The 23,450-nt window shown below is 43.4% G+C and overlaps 1 protein-coding gene across 2 annotated transcripts in view; it reads right to left on the bottom strand.

Moving 5' to 3' along the window:
- Nucleotides 1-23,450, bottom strand: part of MON2 (MON2 regulator of endosome-to-Golgi trafficking) — a 1,009,595-nt gene that overhangs the window by 499,161 nt on the left and 486,984 nt on the right. For both annotated transcript variants that reach the window (XM_078675668.1, XM_078675659.1), the window contains exon 11: nucleotides 11,212-11,365. In XM_078675668.1, the coding sequence (XP_078531794.1) occupies nucleotides 11,212-11,365 (154 nt within the window). The remainder of the gene's footprint in view (nucleotides 1-11,211; nucleotides 11,366-23,450) is intronic.

The raw sequence follows: 23,450 nt of genomic DNA, 5'->3' as shown, positions 1-23,450 counted from the left end.
GTTACTTAATATAGAAGTCAACATCTTGGCGAAAATATTGGCCACTAGACTTCTGCAGGTTATCAGCCTCCTTATCCATAGAGACCAGTCAGACATCATACCCGGCAGGTCCACCCGTTATAACTTTGGAGGGCACATAACTGGCTGAACGAAGTCTGCGACAGGCCGGAGGCCCACATCCTCCTCGAACTGGATGCAGAAAGGAGTTTGATGTGGTGCATTGGGCCTTTTTGGAACAAACTTTGGTGAAGTTTGGCTTTGGTCGACAATATTGGAAGTGGGTCGTGTTACTTTATCAGACACTGGTGGCGGCAGTGCGAGTTAATGGAAAGATATCCTCTGACTTCCCTATTTGCAGAGTACGAGGTAGGGCTGTCCCTGCCCCCATTCACTCTGACAATAGAATCACTGGCTTGTGTTGTATGAGACCACCATGAGATCTGCGGTTTTGAACTTGCTGGAGGGGTCGGGGATGAGAATACATTTTTGCTTCGCGGATGACATCCTCCTATACATTACTGAGCCATCCACGGCCCTCCATTTGATATTCTACCTGCTTGAGGAGTATGGCAGCTACTCTGGGTATCAGATCATTGGGCAAGTCAGTACTCTACCTTCCAAGGGGCGGGATGACACGTCCTTGCTCCCCGGTTGCCTGACCTGAGCACAGGACGACTCTATGAATTTCGGTATTGTTCAGAAACTGTGGAGAGATCTTTGCTTCGAGCAAAAGGGGTGGGTGGCAAGAGCATGCCAAGAAGAGATGGAGTGGTGGAGGGGGCTGCCCCTCACACTCATGAGGTGTGCAGCCATGTTCAAGATGATCTCACTCCCAAAACTCCCCTCAGAGGTCTTTGCCAGCCTGGAAGGTGACATGTAAGGATTCCTGTGGGATGGAAAACACGACAGAATTGCCCTGAAAATGCTACAGCGTAATCCCTATAATGGGAGGTTGGCCCTCCCAGACTTGGAGGCCTATTACTGGGCAACCCATATGATTAATTTCAATAACTGGTTGTTTGCCACATGGGATCATTCCACCTTTAGGCTTCAAACGTCGCAGTGGAAGAAACCGTCCTGCTTACATTATTTACAGGGGTGGGCGTAGCTCAAGAAGCTGTACTATGCAGAATTCTGTGGAGTCACATAAAAACTCCAAAAGATTCTGTGGAATTCCGCCACCCCACGAAGTTAAGAGGAGAATGTTGCCTGATCACGGTAGCGGCCTCTTAAAGGTGGGAAAGTAATATGCAGTAATTTTTTTACTAGGTATAACAAACGTGCAGACCCTGTGCCTCCGTGCTGGGGACAAGCCTGCAGAGATACGGTAACTTTGGGGTTTTAAGGCCTGGAATCTCATTTGGATCTCAAAGGTAGCCGATCTGCTAGAGGGTGGGGGTCTTAATGCCATTCGCCTCACTACAACAAGAGTATGGGATGAACGCTAATACATTTTTTAAATAAGCACAGGTACAGCAGGCTTGGTAGGCAGAGGGCCACCCGGGGAGGGCATATCAGAATTTGCCCTGTTGGAAGTACAGCTGCTAACCAGAGAGCTGGAAAAGGGTGCGGTCTCCCTAACTTATAAAACCCTCAATAACAATATGACCGACACTCTATATAGGCTGTGAGCGAAATGGGAAGAAGACATAGGAGCCCTGGAAGATATAGACTGGAAGGCGGACCTGATGCACGCACGAGAGGTAGCAATAAAATCGAGATTACACCTAATGAAATTTAAAGTCCTTCATAGAGTTTATTACGATAGCACAGATAGCATGCCATGAAGAAAACATAAGAACGACACTGTTTGGGGTGTCATGGCAGAGACGGTTCTTTTTTTCACACTATATGGAGCAGCCCAGTGATCCCAGCCTATTGGCTGGTGGCTATTGAGGCGCTTAGTAAAGTTCTCACAGAATCAATCACAAATGTATCCTCCTGGGGATCCCTAATGATGCTGACTTGCCAAGGGCTAAAATGCTGGTCTGTGGGCTAGGACTAGTAGTGGCCAAGAGAGATAGAGCCCAGTACTGGGGGGGTGGGTGAAAGTCTGACACTCCAGGAGTGGAATAGGGGCTTGGATATGTATATGGTGGCAAAAAAGTCACAAACACCAGCAGGGGCTGCCTCCAAATGTTTGTAAGGTATGGGGTGGATGAATGCAATATCACTCCCTGGAGATACTGGGGGAAAGAGGGAGTCTAAGCCAAAATGGATCATAAGTCAGTTGTCGATCTGGGACGGTGTGCAATGTTATCATTGATTCTATGCTTTCCTGTTCTTCTGCAGCTGTATTGGCGACAGACATCTGAAAAGTGAAGAAAGGTGGTGGTGGGAGGCGGGTTATTTTGTTTTATTAGGTCACTGTTCACAAAGTTCTTTTTGTTGCATTTGGGCTGTATGCCCGATACCCTTTATAATGCCCGTTTTCTCACTGATGCGTCCAATGGAAAATGCAATAAAAAAATATTTTTTTCAAATAATTTATACAAGCGTTAAGGTTCTTTGCAAATGCCAATGATTTTGAAATAGATTTGTCAAGTTCTGTAAATAGGTTAAGAAAATAGAGTTACCAATCCTTAGATGTCGAAGTGATTAATTGCAGGTAAAGCACCATCTCTTCAATTAAATTGTAACAATCCTCAAATGTACACAATAAACAAACTACTGTTTTCAGCAACTACATTTCCAGTAACATTTTGTCCGGGCTTGTGTGTTAAAAATACATAACATATAACACATTTTGAAGTCTTTATTCAGATTTTGAATGTTCCCCTTTTGTGTGATTACTTAATGGTAAAGGAAGGTTTACAAACTGAAGTTGCCAATGCTTCCAAGGGAGTTTCTGACTTCTCTGTTATTTAGCATTTTGAAGGTTGGGTGGCTTTTGTGAAAGGATCAAATTGTAAAAGGTCTCATAGAACAATTACTTGATTTCCCACCAAATAATGTATCATATTCTGCTTCTCATTACTTGTTGCATTTTTCAATGAATCATAGTTCATATTAAATTTGAAAACATGTTTACACCGTAATTAGTATTTATTATTATTATTATTATACTGATTTCCACATGTAAAATATGTTGTCATGATCCACTGGTAACATTCAAGATAAGTATCTATGGGGTGACCCAGTAAACCTAAGAACTTGGGCAGTAACGTAAATCATAAACAATCGGTTCATTCGGGTGCACTATATTTCTTCACTTTATACATCTTATTTACCACATATTCATTGCAGGATGAATAAATCAAAAACGAATTCACAAATAGAAAGAGGAATCCGAAAGCTCTGCAGTATTGCAATATACTTTATAAATTGTATTCATTTATAAGTGATTTCATTACCGGTATAGAAGGCTGTCAGCTTTATACAGTGGTGCGCAATCAGAAGGATTGCATGATCTTTTCTGCTGCCTGGGACATGTCAGAGTTTGGTTTAGGTTGGCCCATGAAGCAAGCAGGTGCATCCTCCAGGGCCTTTATACTTTTCGTCCAACTTTTGCAATACTGCTGCAACTGTTGCCAGGTTGCGCATAATCTTTAGGCCCTAACTCCATAATCGATAATGGGTACGGCTTTGTCTGTTTTGCGAAAGGGCTCCTTAAAATCATACACAAAACACTCCTGTTGTGTGGCAGGCATAGGTAGGTCAAAGAAGTGAATGCCCTCTCTGAGAGGCTGTGAAATCCTATATCCTCTGGAGGTGAGTCAACAATAGGAGTTGATGGAGAAGCAGGTGCCAGTAGGACATAGCTGTCTCATTCATCATGGTGATCGGAAGCTTCTCTGTCTTCGTCAGATGAGGTTGGATCGTGCAAGGACAACACAGTTTGAGATCGATGCACTGGTGTAGGAGTAGGCAGAGTTACAGTTGTCTGAGGAGTGAGCGGCTGAGAAGGCACAAAGGCTACAACGACTGGAGCATGGTGACCTGAAGTAGAAACTGTAGGGAAGCGTGTCTTGTAGTCAGATAATTATGCCTGCAAATCCATCAGGAGAGTATACGGCACACATACCTTATCTTGTTGGAATTGCAGAGGGTGGTGACAGCCCAGCTAGTTGAATTGAAATTTAATTGAAAAAGCATTTGTATAGCGCATGGCTACCCAGAGGCATCCCAGGGCAAGCGGTAGCAGCAATGAGGTGTTCAGCCAATTAGGGAAAAAGCAATGTTTTCTGGGATCTGCGAAAAGAAAGGTGGTTGGGTTCTGCTCGCAGGTGGGGGGAAGGAAATTCCATAGTCTGGCCGCATTGAAAGAGAATTGCCGGCCTCCACTTTTGGCCTTCCTAATCCTAGGGATAATGGCCAGGTTCATGGTTTTGGAGCAAAGGCTTCTATTGGGCTCATAGGACTGGATGATATTATGAGGATAAGGATGGGGGGCCTGTTTTGAACAGACATTTATGGAAAATACACAAGGACTTGAATTTAACTCTCTCCTGGACTGGTAGCCAATGGAGTGATTTCAAGGTGGGTTTGGCTGAATGATGTTTAGGGATGCCCAGTAAGAGTCTTGCTGCCCAATTTTGGATTGTCTGTAGTCTGGAAAGTGTGGCAACGGGGGCACCCAGATAGAGAGTGTTCGCATAGTCCAGCCGGGACAAGACAAGGGCCTGGACCATAATTTTCCTTGCCTGAAAAGGAAGAATCATTTTAAGGACACCATAGCATGAGGCGGCCGTCTTCCGTGCCTGAGTTTTAAATGTGAGGTCTTGGTCGATCCAGGCACCCAGACTCTTTAGCTGGGTCTTGGGGATGGGGGCTGAGCTGGGGGAGGTAGGCCATATTGCCTTTAGGTCAAGGGAAGAACGATTGCCCAGGATCGTGATTTTCCCCATTCAATTTAAGAAAGGAGTCGCTCATCCAGCTCGCGATTTCTTCCAAGCAAGAGCGCAGGCAAGGAGAGGAGCTTTCCGCCCTATTAAGTCTCATCATCAATTGCATGTCATCTGCATAGGTGACTATGTGTATTCCAAAGGGTAGAACTGCCTCTGCAAGGGTGCAGGTGTAAACATTAAATAAGGTGGGGATCAAGGAGAATCCCTGAGGCACTGCACTGCAGAGGGGTGTCTGCTTAGAGGTCACCTCGTTATCAAAGACTTTTAAAGGATCTGTTGTTCAGAAAGGATTGTAGCCATGCTAGGGCCATTCCGGTGATACCTAGTTTCCTAAGCCTATGGATCAGGATACGATGGTTTACGGTATCAAATGCTGCGCTGATGTCAAGAAGAAGGATCATCGCAGTGCCAACGGAGTCAACATCTTTCTTGACTCCTCCGCTACTGAGAGCAGGGCAGTTTCTGTTCCCTGTAGGGGGCGGAAACCTGTCTGGGTCCAATGGAGGAGTTTATGAGTCTCTAGAAAGGAAGATAATATTGTATTGAAATATTTTTCGGTGATTTTACTAACCCCTGGGAGCAAGGATATGGGGCGGTAGTTTCACAGTTTTTTTGAGGAGAGCCTTTACCATGGCTTCCTTCCACAAGGGGGGCCACCCCGGAGGAGAGTGAGATGTTGATCAGGTCTAAAATCACTGGGGAAACCACACCTGCCACTGTCTCAGTATCCATAATGGGGAAGGGTCTTTGGGTGATCCACTTTTTACCTTCGATAGGAGGCTTTCTAACACAGGCATCTCCATCGCCGGAATTGTGTCCAAGGTGGGCTGGTTACTGCAAAGTTGAGGGGCTGAGGAGTCGTTTTTGATGGGGGGGGGGAAATGAGGAGAAAATAGTTTCAATTGTATTTGAAAAGAACTCCGCTAATTTGTCACACTGTGCTCCCGAGGTGTCAGTGATAGCTGGTGGGGAGGGGGGGGACACTTAAAGAGTTTTAGCAATGCTAAAGATCTCACGGGCGGAATTTGATGCTGCTAAAATTTTATTTCCATAGTAGGCTGCCTGTGCTGCTCTAATTTCAGCTTTGTAAAGATTAATACTTTGTCTCTATTTTTTTTTTCTTGTCCTGTGAGAAACTTTTCCTCCAGTCTCTCTCAAGTTTTTTGCAATTTTGTTTCAGCTTCCATAGTATAGCTGAGTACCAAGGTTTTTGGATGTTTCCTGTTTTGACTTTGATACTTTTTACGGGAACGAGGACATCTAGAGATTTTTGTAGCCAGTTGTTGAAATTATCATTGGCCGTGACTGCACCTAAAGAAGCTGCAGGTTTAGTTTCTTCTAATACTGTGGCCCAGTGATCGGTTGAAAGTTTGGACCAAGGGCGTGTTTTTGAGTAAATGGGGATCTTATGTGGATCTATATGGGGTGGTGACCAAGTAAAAGGTATGAGGAAGTGGTCTGACCACTGGACAGGGATGGCTTTCCCTCCTAATAAGTCCTCCAAATTTGAAAAGATGAGGTCTAGTAAATGACCCTTTAGATGGGTGGGCTCACAAATTTTTTGTATGAGTAGAAAGGCTGCTAGGTCCTTGGTGTGTTCGGTAGCCGATGCCTGTAGGGGGTTGTCAAAATGAAGATTGAAGTACCCCAGTAAGGTGAAGTTAGCCAATGAGCTAGCTAGGTTTGCAGCCAGGTCTGGTAGTGAATTACAGAATTCTACTTACAGGCCCGTGGTTCGGTATATTAAAATACCAGAAAAAGTGAGGGATGGGGAGAACTCAATAGAGAAAACAGCATTCTCACATTCTGGGACAGGGTTATCAGTCAATCGGCAGGTTAAACTGTGTTTGTAGATAATAGCTATCCCGCCACCTTTCCCTATGGGACGGTCCAGCCTCAGAATGGAATAGCTGCTTGGAAGAGCCTGAATAATATCAGGATCGGAGCTGGGGGTAAGCCATGTCTCTGTAAGAAACAAACCCTCCGGTGATTCTTCTTCAAGAAGGATGAAGATTTCTGCTGTGTGTTTAGGCAGTGACCTACAGTTTAGCAAATACATTTTATATTTCCGTGACTTGGTGGGAAGGGGGTGAGGGACTATTGTTAAATGAAATCTGGAGCACAAACATTTATAAAGGTCACTGGAGGGTAGGATGGAATGTTTACATGTTCCCCTTATCGGACCTGCTAGGCGGCATAGTTCTCCCGAGCTATACTGCATCTGCTGACCAGTAAGGGGAGCAGGGTTTTGGCCCCTGGACCCGGCCGGACTCAGACGGGCTTGCCCCTGGCTCGCCCGCTGCGCGCGTCCGCTGCGCGTCCGGTCCGGCATCCTGAATAAGAGGAGTCAGCCGGAAGTGAGGAGAGGCAGGGGGAGGAGCCGAGTCCCTCCGCTTTAATCAGCGATCAGCTGCTATCAGCTGTGGCGGACCGGGAACCGGGAGTGCAAAGGACAATGTGCAAACAGTGAGTTAAAACAATCTGTTACCCTCCTGATAAAGAATTCCCATTTGAAAGATGCACGTTTAGTAATTCACTGGGTTTTACTAAAAAATAAAGCTTTACCCCACGCTGGCAGGTACGCGCTGCAACTGATTAGCGCACATTCTGTTCAGCCTATAGTTAAGGGAAGTCAACCCGGAAATGAGGAGAGGCAGGGGGAGGAGCCGGCTCCCTCCGCTTCAATCAGCGATCAGCTACAATCAGCTGTGGCGGACCGGGAGTACAAAGAACAATGTGCATACAGTAAGTTTAAACAATCTGTTAACCCCCTGATAAAGAATTCCCATTTAAAAGATGCACGTTTAGTAATTCACTGGGTTTTACTAAAAAACAAAGCTTTACCCCACGCTGGCAGATACGGTACTGTTAGTAGTAGTTCTGCTTATAACATTTCCCTTCATTCGAGTAATCTTTACATTTTACATGAAGCTCAGAGGGCTCTCAGCTGCTCCGTAAAGGCTGTCCTTATCAGAGTCTTCCTGATCCAGGAGGTGAGATGGGAGCAGTGAGGGCAATTTACTCAGAGAAGTAAGGGATGGCGTTATCTGTTTTTTACACTTCTGTACTTGCGTTGCTGATGAGGAAAGAGGCAATGTGGCCGGTCTCTTGATCGGTGGTGGAATCGTCGTCAACAGGTTGGGTTAGACGGGAGGGCACCCGTAGCTCGAGGACCCGTCATTGGCTGCTGCATCTTCGATGGTGGAGTCATCGAATGTCGCTCCGTCAATGGAGGGTCTGCCGCCGCCAAATGTGTAGATGATAGTAACAAATTCACTGTTGACGGCACTGGTGCTGAAGCAGTAAACAAAGATGCTGCAAAGGACACCGTGATGGTGTTGACTGTAGACATCCGTGAAGATGCTGAGGAGGGTTTTGATGTCTTCGTCAACAGACGCCATCAATGAGCCGTCTGTCAGTGGTGCCGACTACAGCTTTTTGAAGAAATACTGTGCCTTAGGAGGAGGTGTTGGGGGCTCTGAAGTTGACTTCTTAAGCGATTTTGAAGAGAAGTCCAGATTCTTTTTCTCCTTTTCAGATGGAGGAAAGGCACGTTTGTGAGGCGACTTGGAGGGGACTGTGTTCATGAGCACCCTTTCTTGACACCTTTTGTTAGAGGTTCATGAGCGGTATGAGGCAATGGATCCTCTCTAGCTCTTTTAACAGACATTTTTGAAGAGGACAGAGATGAGGTGTAGCTTTCTGCATCAGAGAGAGGGTTGTCTCAGGATTTGAGTTTCTTCAGCCAGAGAAGGCGACGTCCTTCTCTATCCTTTAAAGTCTTATTAGAAAACATGCGACATTCCTTACAGTCCCTCATTTTTTGCTCCGGATAGAGACAGTATGTAGCCTTTATGAGGGCCATCAAAGTGGAACCTCTTCTTCTTACAAGTGCCACAGAATCTGAAGAGCCCTTTTTTTGGTGTCTCTGGCATGGTGAAAGCCAGTTTGAAGCACCAAAAGACCTAGTACAGGTAGCTGTAGAGGGAAATCCCCTAATGTAGAGCAATAACTAAATCTTCCTTAGTTAGGTGTGACTGGAAGAAACTGAGCAGAACTCAGTGGATACTCCTTAGCATGACGTGCAGTAGAAAATCTGCGGCACTGCAGCTTCTCTCAGGAAGGTTCTAAAGGGTGGTATCATCTGGTTGGTTAACTTTTAAGTATAGTCCTTTTTAATTAAGGACAGTGATATGTTACTAAAAAGGCCTGAGGTCTCTATATTCTATGTCCATTATGACATATGAGGTTCCAGGGACTCCCATCTTGATGACGGCAAATAATTCAAGCATGTGAATCTATAACAATTCCATTACTGGAGTAGACCCAACTTTTGCAGAGGCTTAGTTAGGGTGTCTTCTGTCACTTTATCAGGGAGTTGCATTTGTGCCTTGATCTTTTGCGCCCAGTAATAAGACAGAAACCATGACAGTGCACTCGGGGGTGAATTATGGTTGCGCAGCTAACCAAAACTAATTATTTTTGTGCTTTTCTGACTGAAATTGGGGTGGGTAGAACTCACAGAATTTGACTTTGCGGAGTTACATAAAAACCAGCAAGATTTCCAAGAGTTCAGACAATGGCCTGAAATAGGCATGCTGCGTTGTGATTTAGATCCGGGACTGTATTCTGTGCTGAAAAACAAGCACAAACAGCACAACTGGGCATGCCAGAGAGTGATGCCACTCCTGTTGATTTTCCTGCAGCTCGAGTAGATTTCCTACTTGAGGGGCAGTCTCCTGATAGTGAACAGTTGTGACTGTCTGAGCTAGAAATATCTCAACGGATGTCCTTCTAGCAACTGGGAATCGTGCTAGGGGATGGCACACCTCGCTTGCCCTGGCCACCTTACCATTTCAGAACTACGTGCGAGAAAAAGACTGCACAACTTGGCCGGAACTCTGTGTTACAAGAGTAATGTGGGGTCACCAAAATTCCGCTTGCGGAATGGAATTTTTCGCCTACCCCTAGACTGAAGCCTAGTGTGTGGTTGCAATGTGTTTAATTTCAAGTATTTTTTTTACACCACTTTTTATATGGTTTGTAAACTGTGGTCAGGGTTGCCGGAGCCACGGTTTCACCAGAGATATGTGAGATATGTTTGAGTTTTCTGGAGCCCGCTGTGAGGTCTGCTGACGCAGCGCCAAAACCATTTTCAAAACATTTTTGGGACAGTGTATGTAAGTTTGGCCCCACGAGATGGGGTCAATTGGGCCCACATGTCTCCCATTTGTTGATGTAGACTCAGAGTCTCACACTGAGTAACAGAAGCAGCAAACTTTTTTGTTGCAGGGAGTGCATCAGACTGCAAGGGTCTTCAGACCCTGTTAATGAAGTGGATAATTTAGGGGATAATGGGAGAAAATTACCCTCTTCCACTGGAATGGTTTAGTTTTCAAATTTTGGTCCGCAGACACCTGTTAAAGTACGATATAGGTTATTTCATGCAGATTTGTCAAATGGTTTTAAGTTATTTGCAAGCCAACACAGCTCTTCAACTGAATACTAACCATAACTAGCTATAACAGGTTCACTCATAATTACGGGTAGAAACTATTATTGTTGAAACCACGTCCTTTGGAAAAGAGTTACTTGCTTGCATATACAATTGCTACCCTGAGTTTGCAAGAAATATTAAAACAGAAAATCATACGTGTATGTAGGTTTGAACCTGTACATTTCTATGCAGATTGAAAAGGATATTATACATGGGGCATGAGAAATTGAGTTAGCCGCTGTAACTTTGATATACTTACCCAAAATAACTGCAGAAATTTGAATGAACACAGGAGATGAAAATTATTCATTGTCAATTATACTGCAGTCTTTCTTATCAATATAATAGATGTATGGCCAGCTTTAACAGGGAGTGGTCCTTCAGCCTTTCCTGTACATTTAATGTTTGGGAAAATATCTATTGTCTGATCCATGCAAGGTGTGTGGGTCCACTAACTGCAGCCTCTCACCACCATGACATAACATATGGATTGTCACATCAGTGATGTCAAAGATGATCTCCCAAGTGAAATCATGTGTGATGTGCCCAGTGTTGTCACTGATAAGGTCATGCGTGTTGGCATCATGCGCAGTGCATGGGGCATTACGGTTGACTAGATAGTCATAACTGAAAGTTCTCTGTGGACTTTAGGTAGTAAAGCGTAACCTTAACATCCCTTCTAATAAACATTTTAAAGGAAGTTTTATATTTTTAATTACTTACATTAGTTCGTGATCTAAGCAGAAAAGTTTGCGGTTAACCTAAACATTTTTGATAGACACAACTGTAGAAAGCAAATGCATCAAATACATAGGAATGCTTTGAAACTAATTTCACCAGACATGCACATTTGCAGATACCACTTACTATGTTGCTTTAGCACTGCCTTGAATTGTCACTGTCAGGATAGGTATCCATGTTCCCCGATATTCAAATGCAGGCAGCACTGTCACACCCGTACTAACTCCCACTACTCCAGGGTTGGCTTGAGTTGATGATGGAGCATTTGTGTTATTTCCACCTAGATAATACAGAACCAAGATTACATTGAGATTCTATTGCTAGCATACCCAGGTTTGCAACTATTTTGTACATTAGCACATACACAACTGTGTCTTTATTGTTGGAAAGTAACAGCGCTATCCTAATAGCCATTCGTTTAACTTTACATGAGAAGCAAGGATTAGCATCTGTTGTAACCTACACATCAAGTAACTAAACATAAAGATGGATTTCAAGTAATATAACTGGCAAGCCAGGCATGACCTGAGCAAAGATGTAGTAACACATACTCTGCCTGAGCCCCGTATTAGCGGTACAATCCACAGTGAATCTGATCAGCGAAAAGGGCCCTCAGACAGTCAGAAATGCCCTGCAGCAAAAACATTTCAGATATAAGACAAAGAAGCGATCCAGAGGCTGCCCTGGAGAGTGCATCAGGAAATAATTTGTGAAATACCTGTGCAATGAAGCAATTCTAGGTGGGGGACAGGACTCCCTGATGGCCCAAGAGGAGCAGGGTTTAAGTCTTACAACCACGACAATAGTCCGTGGGAGGAAAAGGCTTTTTTCCCTGCTGCGAACATTGAGAGAGGGTTTAAAGAGGTGACAGAGGTTGTCGAAGCCCGAATACCTGGGTAGGTGGTACAAAGGACAGGGGAATGAAAGCACAAGGGTGCAAAGTACTATAAAAGACTGTGTCCATCTCTTTTTCCATAATGAGACTACTGCATCCTGTCCAAGAATACAGGGGGGCTCAGATGAGAGAAGACAAGGAAAGGTCCTCCAGTATGAAGACTAATATACCAAGAGAGGAGGACAGGGAGTCGGCCCAGAGAAAGAAGAGCCCTGGAGATGAGAGGTGATCCAGCAACGCTCAAAAGCAACAGGAGAATGTCAAGTGGAGAAGAAGGAGAATAAAAAGCACAATAAACATACAAACCAGGGTCCAAATGTAAACAACAAAACCTGGTTAAAAGCCAAAGTAGGAAAGTAAAATAGAGGAGGGGGGCAGTTAAAGAAACACAAAAAACAATAAGAAAGTGGAGACTAGAGTACTGTTTTATCACTAACCTCCCGCCAAAATAAAATAAAGGTACAAAACACCTTGACTGGAGAACATAAAGAACGTTGGGACAAATAGAGGGCTGAATACAGCAACAAAAACAATATTTAAACAAATCTACAGAACACATCTAATAATCAACAGAAATAATCGAAAACTGCATTGTGCCTGAACAGAAACACTCATAGCACACACTTAAGACCATACACTAACTTATCTGGGGCGCAGGGGCTGGGAACAGTAGAGTGTGCAATACCATTTCACATGAACAACAATGATAACATTTAGACTAGGACTAGCCAAGCAGCTGAATCCTAAGCAAAAATTGGAGACAAATGAAGGCAAAACAAAGTGGCCAAAGTGACCAGCACCTAGCAAGTAGCTTGCAAATGAAAAATGAGAGCACAGGTACTCAAACAGAAGAAATATCAAGGGGGAAACTAGATAAACAGGATGCCATCCTGGAGGTTATCACTTCCACTAGACCCTGGAAAAAAGATGACATCCACAGTCACAGACCAGTGCCTACTCCACAAAGACCAGAGGAAATAATAAGCAAGGCTGACATTTCAATCACTGAGCTTACACCCATAACTGAAGGCCTCATTAACCAAGTTCAAGAGCTGACAGAGAGAGTCAAATTTCTTTAATAAGGAGCGAAAGATGGGGACTGGCAGTAAAGGGAACAACCTATGGCTGATGGGATTACAAGAGAACATAGAAGGCAATGACATACTAAACTTCCTGGAGACATGGATACAAAAGAAATAGCACAGGAAGGCCTATTCTTGTACTAAGCCGTAAACAGCCCACTGAGTGCCAGTGAGGTTGTCGGCTCAGGAAGCTCCACCGAGACCAGTTGCATCATGACTCCTATATTAGAAAGACTGAGACCACATACTCTAAAAGGCATGGGAAAGGGGAAACAACAAGGTAATTTTTCTTCCAGATTATACAGCAGCAGTGCAATAATAGAGAGCCTCTTTCATCAAACAGTAGGTTCTGAGAAATGGGACTAAAATGCACTTCATTATTCCCAGCAAAGTTAAAATATGGTCAACAATAAAACCTACTACTTCTTAAACAGTTTTACAGAAGTATGAGACTGGGCAGAAGCATATGCAGATGCAAAAGAAAAAAATTGCAATCCAGATTGAAAACAAAATTGGAAGAGGGCCATGAGGAAAGCAAACCACTAGCCAGCATAATTCTCTTTACAGCTGCCAGCGAGTACCACAAGTTCTGGTGAAGCCCTCCCCCCGCCCTACCCCCTTAAGGGCATCCCCCTCCATTCCTCTAGTGGTTATCCAATTAGTTTCAAAATAGCCCATCAGCACGTCTCCAAGCTTCGTTCTACAGGCTTCATCTGGAGGGGTTCAAGGTTTAGTCACCATAAGGGGACACATGGACAGGTTCTCTCCATACTAAACTCCAGTAGCAGTGGGGCATGGCTGGATCGAAATTTCGTCAGGTACTGCAACCCCTCTGCCCCGTGTGTAATCGTCTCAGAAAATAAAAACTGGTCTAGTCTGCTTTAAGCCCCATGGATGAGGGTGCAGCACAAGAATAACTTAAGGCACTGGTGGATTGCACTCCAGACATCCACACAATCATCTGAGGTTCCCTAAGCTTAGACTTCATGTTGGGTCTTTTCTGTTTTGGGGGTGAAGAGTCTGTCCACCAAGCTGTCCAAATCACAATTAAACACTCCAGCCCAAATAAGTGATATATAGTTATATAGCATATAACTCTTTGTTATCTGTGTTAGGGGCATATACGATAAGGAGGCACATGTTCGTACCATCTGAGGTGCAATGAAGCAGAACATATCTGTTCTCACTGTCTGCCTTGAAGGAGTGGATCTGGAACGAAACGGCAGGTACAATCCATTTTGAGACCCACCTTGTGTAGATGGAGTAGGTTGAGAAGTATAATCGTCCCCCCATTTATTCGCCAGCTTCTGTATCTCCCCCATCTAAGCGGTTAGCCTCTTAAATGAATGCTATACGGACCCTCTAACTCTTCAGGAATGACTCTACCCCGTGCTTTTTTACAAATGTGTTCAGACCCCAGGTGACCATATTGATGGTGGCTGTTATCCTACCCTGTCAGGCGTTACCCAGATCTGCTCTGGCTTCCCCCCAAAGAGCAAATCTCCTCCCCGTCACCTTGGGTCCTGTTATGTTTAGTGTATCTTTAAGAGTCTCCTGGTTGATTACATCATTAATTCTACTTCTTCTGGAAAGAGTACCTTTATCAGGTCCCTTCACCATGACTTCTCTTATTCAGAATTCCATACTCTATGGACAACCATGATATCAGTCAGGCATTAAAACTATTTCCCTCCTACTTTCCTCCACAGGGTAAACACTTCCTGTTATTGTGTCTACCCAGCCAATAGGACGGTGTGTGTTAACTCCTCTCTCCGCCATAAATTTGTAGTGTACTACGGTGTGTATCACGCTTCCAATTACTTAGATCTATAATTCAGGGGTGCATGCAGTAGTACATCTAGTACCCCAGCACCATCAGTTAGAGATTCCCTCCCACTCAAGACCAGAGAGAAGTGTCACCCCAGGTCCCTACTGTGTACTCTCTATGCAACAACAGAAAAGAACAAACTTTATCATTGCTCAAATATAACACAGAAGGCAGATCATAGCACAGATGTTGTGGAAATGCGCTATCTAGTGATTCTTTCAGATCTCCCCAAATCAGCGGATCAAGGGCCTATCATCACCCTCGATGGAGTGGGGGGTACGACGAATAGAGTTTTTCTGAACTGCTCATGTCTGCAGCCCAAACATCAGCACAGTTCCCAAACATCGCCGGCGGTGGGGGAAGAGGGGCAGGGGTGGGATCCTGTGTCTCCCCAGGGCCCCCGCAACCCAGTCCTCTTCAGTACTGCAATCAACCTGCTGTACAGCCTTCCAGTCGTATCAAGGGTCACTCAGGGGAGGATGTGTTAACGTTTCAGTGATCTTTTCCCTTGGTTATTCCACCGTCGCAATGACTGCCTTCACCAGAGCTCTGAGTTTCATGAGGACAAACCACCACATGGGGTTCTGACTGTGTGCTCCCTCACCTCTGTGTGGGAGTCTGTTGGCCCACGCCTTTGGTCGCTGAGCTGCCATCCATATGAGAGACCTTCCCTGCACTCCCTCAAGCAGTTGCCTTCTTCCAAAATGTAGCAGTCTCTCTGGTCCCGGGAGGGAATAGGACCTGGACAGAGAGAGCGGACTTAAGGCACTTAAAATACTCAGATGGCCCACTCTTGCCTCCTTCCTCCACTGATGAAGACTGCCCCATGTTGTCGTCCATGCACAGCATTCTCGCTACTCTTTCCATCATGCCAGGCTCATCTCCGACTATCGCTGCACTCCAGGGATCAATGACTTTGCGCCGTCTTATATTACTTGTTACCTGATTGTATATTGGTATGTTTTCTGTACACTACTGTTTTCCTATTATGTTAGTGACTATTATACTGCTCCCATTAGTTCTGTTCAGTCCTGTGGCCACTACCCCTGTCTCTGTGAAGCGCTCTGATATCTGTAAAGATCTTGTTCGCGCTATATAAAACTTTGAATAAATAAATAAATAAATGAGAATGATTATAAGACACTAAATACATTTCAAACGTCGGGTCATCCGATTTTGACAAAGGCTAGAAGCCGAAAGACGAATTGCTCTATATGAAGAGGCTCATTAAAAGTATTTGAGTGAACTACTGCGAGTGCGCGATATTCTTTGGCGTGATTATATATATATAAAAATTACCTACTGTTTCTATACTAAAAGCGTTTTTTATTTTGCCAATATCTTTGACACCGGTTGATGAATTTTTAGGAATTTTTCAAAACTAATGGCCAACTCACTTCAGCTTTTGTGTTGAAAGTTTCGGTGTGATTCGTCAAGCGGGGGTCGAGAAAAAAGGGGGTCCTAAAACTCTTTTTCTTCATGTTAATTTCCATTGGAAACTGTTGATGCAGGTACAGCTCGAACTGCTGAACGGAATTACACCAAATTTGGCAGAAAGGTAGCTCTTGGTCCAGAGTGCACTCTTTTTGTTAAATGGAGTAAATCCGGTCAGCAGTTCCTGAGAAATGTAAACATTTTTCAGATATACAAATATGGCAGCGGAGGATCCGAGAACCCTCCAGATCTCGAGCCTGCAACCTGACCATCTGCCAACAGTCCCAAGTGTTGCCAGCCATCTTGTGACTCGGTTGAACCACCTCCCCGGGGCTATACATAAGACCACCACCCCCCAAGGCCAGCTCCAGCAATGTCCATGGGCACCCTGGGACATTGCAGTTTGCTATGGCATGGCGGGAGCAGTACATAGCAAACTGTGCTTTCCTTCATGGAAGCGGGATCATGTAAAATGCTCTGGCTTCCATGAAGCAAAGCAGAATTGCTTATGGATAGAGGGAGCAGCATGCGTACAGGTCCCTCTGCACAAAAGCAATGCCCGCTCCCTCAGGAGGCGGGGAGCCGGAAGGGACTGCGTGGGCTTTGAGGCTCCCCTCGTGGTCCCCAATGTCCTGGCAATGCCCCATGGAATGGGGTCCCCTGGGTAGTATCGGCCCAAGTAGGGGGGCCTTGCAGGCCTCCTTCCCATTTTTTTTTAAATAAAAAGAATAATGCCTGACCCGGTGCCAAAATTGGCATCAGGAGGGGGACCACGCGTCCACCCTCCACAAATAATTCATTAGAAATTGCAGGGCAGGCCCCGGGGAATGGAGTCCCCGGGCCAATACCTTACCATAAACAAAAAGCTGAAATCGGCCTAGGGAAGTGAAGGGCATTACATTTTTTTCTTTCTCATGTGGTGAGAGTCGCCACCCTATCGGGGCGCTCAGAGCGGCCCCCCATTGTAACGATGCGGCAGATTCGCATATCCACAGTTAGTGTTATAGTTCTGAACATTTTTCTAGAGGTACTGAGATAAAAAATATTTTAAAAATATGAATTAAAACAAAGTTGGAAAGTGAAACGTGTTGTAGTACCTTGAATTCGTGCTTTTGTTTTGCGGATTCGGGATGGGCTTGCTAGCTGAAAAATATTTATAAAGAGTGTATATGTTGAAAAATATATAACTTTCACTGTTGGGTTATAAGGTGGCTCTAACAAGAGCCATTGTGTTCATTATGAGTTTGTTGCAGCTACTTGAAAATCCGGATGCACAGCTTAAGGTTGTTGTGAAACACTCTGTTCCCTTTATCTGTGAAGTGAACTACATCACTTCTGTAGATGTTATGCATGTCAAAACGTACATTGTTGTTACAGATAGAGCCCATGTTATGGTCTCTGCGGTAAGCAGAAACAGTTTTATTAACATGCTTCTTAGCTTTGTCAATCTGAGGACAGAATTGATTTGCCCACTTCCAATTCTGTCTTCCGCATCTATTAGAGTATACAAAGACAGTGTTAGGGAAAAGCAACATCAGTTGTGCACAGGTATCTTTCATTAGAATTTCCAGCCCTACCCCTGTCAATATGCATAGGTCATTGCCACCAGGAGCGTCCGGCATCACTCAAGGGTGGCGGGGCGAGTGCGGGCGTGTGGGTGGGGGTTTGGGGGTGCGCGGTAGCTTAAGACAAACCACCCCCCCCAATTACAAACTTACCTTACCATTGTGGAGGAGGACAGGAAGCAAGGAACAACATCAAGGCTCCTCTGACCAATCACAACGCTGCAATGCAGCTTTGTAATTGGTAGGCACCCAGGCTCCCCTGACCAATCACAACGCTGCAATGCAGCGTTGTGATTGGTTTTGAGCATCCTGGTGGGATGTCACACCAGGGAATGGATGCCTGGGCTTGTTGTCTATGCGGGCTGTAATGCAGCCTGCATGGAGAAAGGGCAAAGTGCGCATGACTAGTTTGGGCGGCTCGAGGGGGCCGGCCAAACAGTCATTGGTCACTTAGGATTGGGCAAACCACTCCTCTCCTGCCCCACGTGAGCAGAGCAGCCCCACGCACCCACCCACCCGCAAAGGAAGTAAACATAAAATTATAATAACTAAAAGTTATTATCATTTTATGTTTCCTTTCCTTACACTGTTGAAAGCAGTGGGGCAATGCTCCTCCACCATAGCGGAGGAGACGCCCCAGATTGCCACCTCAGTGCATAATCATGAGGTCAGGGGGTTGGAGATGCAAAAAGGTTTTAACCAAAGACATCAACTGGTGCCACTTTAATCCTCTCTGCAAACCATTTAATATCCACATTTTGTAAACCTAGGTCTTTGTCAATACTTCTGTGTTCAGCATACCTTTTGCCCCACAAAACATAGCTGTGTCCTACAATCTATACTGTAAGCATTTTGAAGGGATGTGTGGAAGGAACCAAAGGATGTCTGTAGCCGAGTAAGTCAGTTGTTAGAATGAGAGTTATCTAAAATGGTGGAGAAGATGCTGTTTTAGAAGAAGCAGATAACCGATTGGTTGTTCATAAACTCTGGGTACTCAAATAGTATGCATATTACTTTGCTGAACAAGCATCTTTCTGACTGGTTATAGAAAAAAGTTTGAAAGGTACAGTAGACAGGATAAGCTAATATTTTGCAAAAGTCCACCACACCTGCTATTTGCATTTGTAAGCTAGTGTGCTGAATTGGAAAATACGGTGAATTTGTGACCTGCTGGTACAGTTGAATGTTGCAGAAATTGATACTATGGAAACTAGGATTAAGTTGAATGGGGAAAAGGATGAAAGTTAACAGTGGTTTTAAAATATGAAATGGTAAGTTATATATATATGTGATATGCTTCTAAAGTAAGTTTTCCCAAATCAGTGCTATGTTTAGAAGTGGTGTGTTCTTAAAAAAATAATACGAGTATTATTGGAAATAGGTTTTGGCACTTCTGTAAGGGTTTGTGACTCCATCCCGATGCTACATTGCGGTACCACGGTGGAATTGTGACTCGAGTAAATTACAGAATTAGATTGGGCACTTTTAGAAGAGAGCAATGAAGGGTTAATATGTATAACCAATAGAAATGGGTTTTAGAATTTGAAAAAATTGAGAGCATTTTGATTTGTTACTGATATTCACTTGTGTGCAAAAAGAGAGGGAATGTTTACGATTACTGCTTTTACCTTGTTAAGAGTGGTGCATCACATTTATTGTGTCGAAAAGAAAATCTTTTAAGAGTTTTTGATATTTTCATATTCTGCAATAGTATTTCAGATGTGAGTTATAAATGTGTAAGGTGTGTTATGTAGGAGTGCTTCAATGTTTGTAATGATATTTTTAACTTTGTAATACATTATTTATAAAGCTTGCAAAGCATTAGAGAAATGTGTTGTTTGAAAGATGTTACCAAATGTAGAAACACGGATTGTAGTCTATTTTATTGAACTGAAATGAAATGAAGATTGAAATAGGTTGTGCATACTAATATGTGTGCTTCATGAGTCTGTAATGAAAGTAGTAGAGAAAAACAAGGTTTAAAACATGTTGTCAGATGTATTAAACTGTACCCCAGTCTATATAACTCCGTTTGCAAAACATACATTATGACAAAGGCATTACAATGGAACCTGTGTTGTGATGGCTTATATTGTAATAGTTTGCATTGTAATGGAAGCTGCACTGTAGAACTCATGTTGTAAAAGTATGTGTTGTAATAGTATGTGCATTGTAACATCATATATACTTGAAATAAGTATTCAAGTGTGAAACTTACAATGGTGAGATGAGAAAAGTTGGTCTTTTATACTTGCTTAGGCCTTAGATTGTGAGGTGTCAGTGAATAATGAATAATGAAGGTGCAAGAGAAAAGTGAGGTTTAAAACATGATGGCAGATGGATCAGTGTTTATGCTAGTTCATATGACTGTCTGGAAAGGTACACTTAAAGTAGGCCGTTTTAATATAGGTGTCTACTTTAAATGGAAAGTGCAGTCTGTTAAGTTTGAATATCTGGATGCTATCATGACTAAAGTATATGTCTACTTCTATATGTATTCATGAATTCTGACACATGTTGTGCATCTGATGACCCTAACTTAAAAACTATGTAGCTTATTATACAGGTGCGCAGATCTTTTCAGTCCTACTAGAGCATTCAGTTGCAGAAGCAGACATCTGTTAACCTATGTAGGTGTCACAGGGGCCCTCGAATACAGAGTTCAATATCCACCTGCCCTGTATAAGGAGGAGAAAGTAATACATACACAAATTTAGAGAGCATGTTGTGTGAAAAAGAGGTATTTTGGTATTTGTAGTCTTCTGTCGATGTATCATGTCACCACAAAGAGGCACAGACACACATTGATGAATTCACAAACATGGTGAGAGTTACAACAGTGACATGAGAAGAGTTGGTCTTTCATATTAGCCTAGGCCTCAATTTGTGAGCTGTCAGTGAATAATGAGGCTGCAAGAGAAAAGTGAGGTTTAAAACATGATGGCACATGGATTTGTGTTTATAGAGTGTCTTGAAAGGTACACTTAAAGTAGGCCACATTAATTTAGGTGCCTGGTTTAAATGGAAAGTGCACTCTGTCAAGTTTGAATATATGAATGCTATCATGACTGAGGTATGTGTCTACTTTTACATGTATTCTGATGTGTTGTGCATCTGATCACCATAAGTTAATAAAAACGATATAGCTTATCATATAGGTGTGCAAATATTATCAGTCCTACTAGAGCATTCAGTTGCAGAAGCAGACATCTGTTAGCTATGCAGGTGTCACAGAAGCCCTTGAATACAGAGTTCAATACCTACCTGCCCTGTATGAGGAGAAAGTAGTACATACACTTTCTTCTACACAAATTTAGAGAGCATGTGATGTGAAACATGGGTATTCTAGTATTTGTAGGGTCATTCTGATGTATCATGTCACCACAAACCGGCACAGACACACACATTGAGGTTTTGAGAAACATAGTGAGACTTACAACAGTGACATGAGAAGAGTTGGCGTTTCATATTTGCCTAGGTCTAACATTGTGAACTGTTAGTGAATAATGAAGTTGCAAGAGACAAGTGAGATTTAAAACATATTGGTAGATGGATTTGTGTTTATGGTAGTTCATATGAGAGTCTGGAAAGGTACACTTTAAGTAGGCCGCATTAATTTAGTTGTCTGTTTTAAATGGAAAGTGTACTCTATTAAGTTTGAATCTCTGCATGCTATCATGACTGATAAACGTTTTTAAGTTTCAAATTTAAACTTAAAATACTAGTTCAAATGAGAAGATACATCAAACCTTTAAAACTGTCAAATTTTGAAATATAATTAAAAGAATTTTCAATACTCACCTGTCCTGTATAAGAAAAAGAAAGTATTACATACACTTCCTTGAACACAATATTTAGAAACCATGTAGTGTGAAACAGATGTATTCTGGTATGTGTAGGCTTCCGTTGATGTATTATGACACCACAAAGAGGCGCACACACACACACATCGATGGCTCGAGAAACATAGTGACAGTTACAACAGTGACATGAGAAGAGTTGGCCTTTCATATTTGCCTAGGCATAAGTTTGTGAGTGTACAGTAATTTATAAATGTTTTCTTCCATACTTTCCACCATTTACAGCTTTGCTAATGTGCAATGATAGGTATCCTATATATTATCCTATATATTTATTTGTTATGGAGAGAATGCCAATGTAATTGTAAGCAACAGCTTGTTGATTATTCTGAATTGATTATGAAGAGTAATATATAATTCATTTAAATGTAATAATTGACGTAACAAACTATTGAAACTGTTCTTTGTTTTGTAGATATTTATTTTATTTGGAACACATGTGATTCAATGTGTGCTTGTGTTTGTGCGCGCAGATGTTTCTGTGTGTGTGCTTATGTCTGTGGGTGTGATGGTGTGTGCATGTACTTGAGTGTTTTTGTACTAGAGCATGGGATTGTATGTGTGCTTATGCGTGTGGATGTTTCTGTACGTGTGCTTGTGTGCGTCCTCTGTTCGCGTATTAGAGTGTGTGCGCACATTTGTGTGTGCTTATGCATATGTGTGCGTGTGATGGTATGTGTGTGTGCATGTACCTGTGTGTACGTCCTTGGGTATTTTTGTTCTGGAGCATGTGATTGTATGTGTGTTTGTGTTTTTGGTAGTTTCTATATGTGTGCTTGTGTGTGTGCGTCTGTGCGTGTATGAAAGTGTTAGTGCATTTGTGTGTGTCTGTGCATGTGATGGTGTTTGCATGTGCATATACTTGGGTGTTTTTGTACGAGAGCATGGGATTTTGTGTGTGCTTGTGTTTTTGGATGTTTCTGTATATGTGCTTGTGTGTGTGCGTATGTGCGCATATAACAGTGTGTGCTCACATTTGTGTGTGCTTGTGCATGTCTGTGCGTGTGATGGTGTGTGCACGCAGGATTTGTTATTCTATGGCGGCCACTGTCCTGGATATTGACTCTAACTGCCAGATGCCTGACCTTAGGATGGCCACCAGTGTACCAGTGTACAGTACAGTCCCCTGCCTGACCCCAAGATGGCTTCCTTAGTGGTCCCCTCCACGTTGTTTTACTTCCCTGGGACAACAATTGGACATTGACCAGACCTTGAACCTATCCCCTAACCTGCTTACATATCAGGACTTGGAACCTGCGGAACTTACCCCAGACTGTAGAGACCAAGCGATTTGGATGATGCCCGGTGAAGCTACCATACAGCTAAAGAGTAGATGGGTTGTGGACTCTCCCCCCCCCCCACCCCTGCCATCACCTACCCAGCCACACCTTGGGCAGTTTTTCCCCTCGTCTCTACGTCTTATCTTCCTCCTACCCCTTTACCCTATCCCCATCCTTGCGCCATTCACCTTGTCCCCTATGTTCTTTAAATGTTTTTCTTGATACTTATGTACCTTTTAACTTATGTAAATTGCGACATTGTTAGTCCTCATGTAAAGCGCTCTGTTTCCTTCGGGTCTAGCTAGCGCTATATAATAACTAATTCATTAAATATGTTCCCATTTAGTACTCTTTCTCTCTTTGTCTACTTCCCTAGCTCCTATCCCCTCTTCCCTGAATCTCTCGCCTTGCCTGCTAGTCT

This window comes from Lissotriton helveticus, chromosome 1_1, assembly GCF_964261635.1.
Source record: "Lissotriton helveticus chromosome 1_1, aLisHel1.1, whole genome shotgun sequence".
Taxonomy (NCBI): Eukaryota; Metazoa; Chordata; class Amphibia; order Caudata; family Salamandridae; genus Lissotriton; species Lissotriton helveticus.
This window is presented reverse-complemented; position numbering and strand designations above follow the sequence as displayed.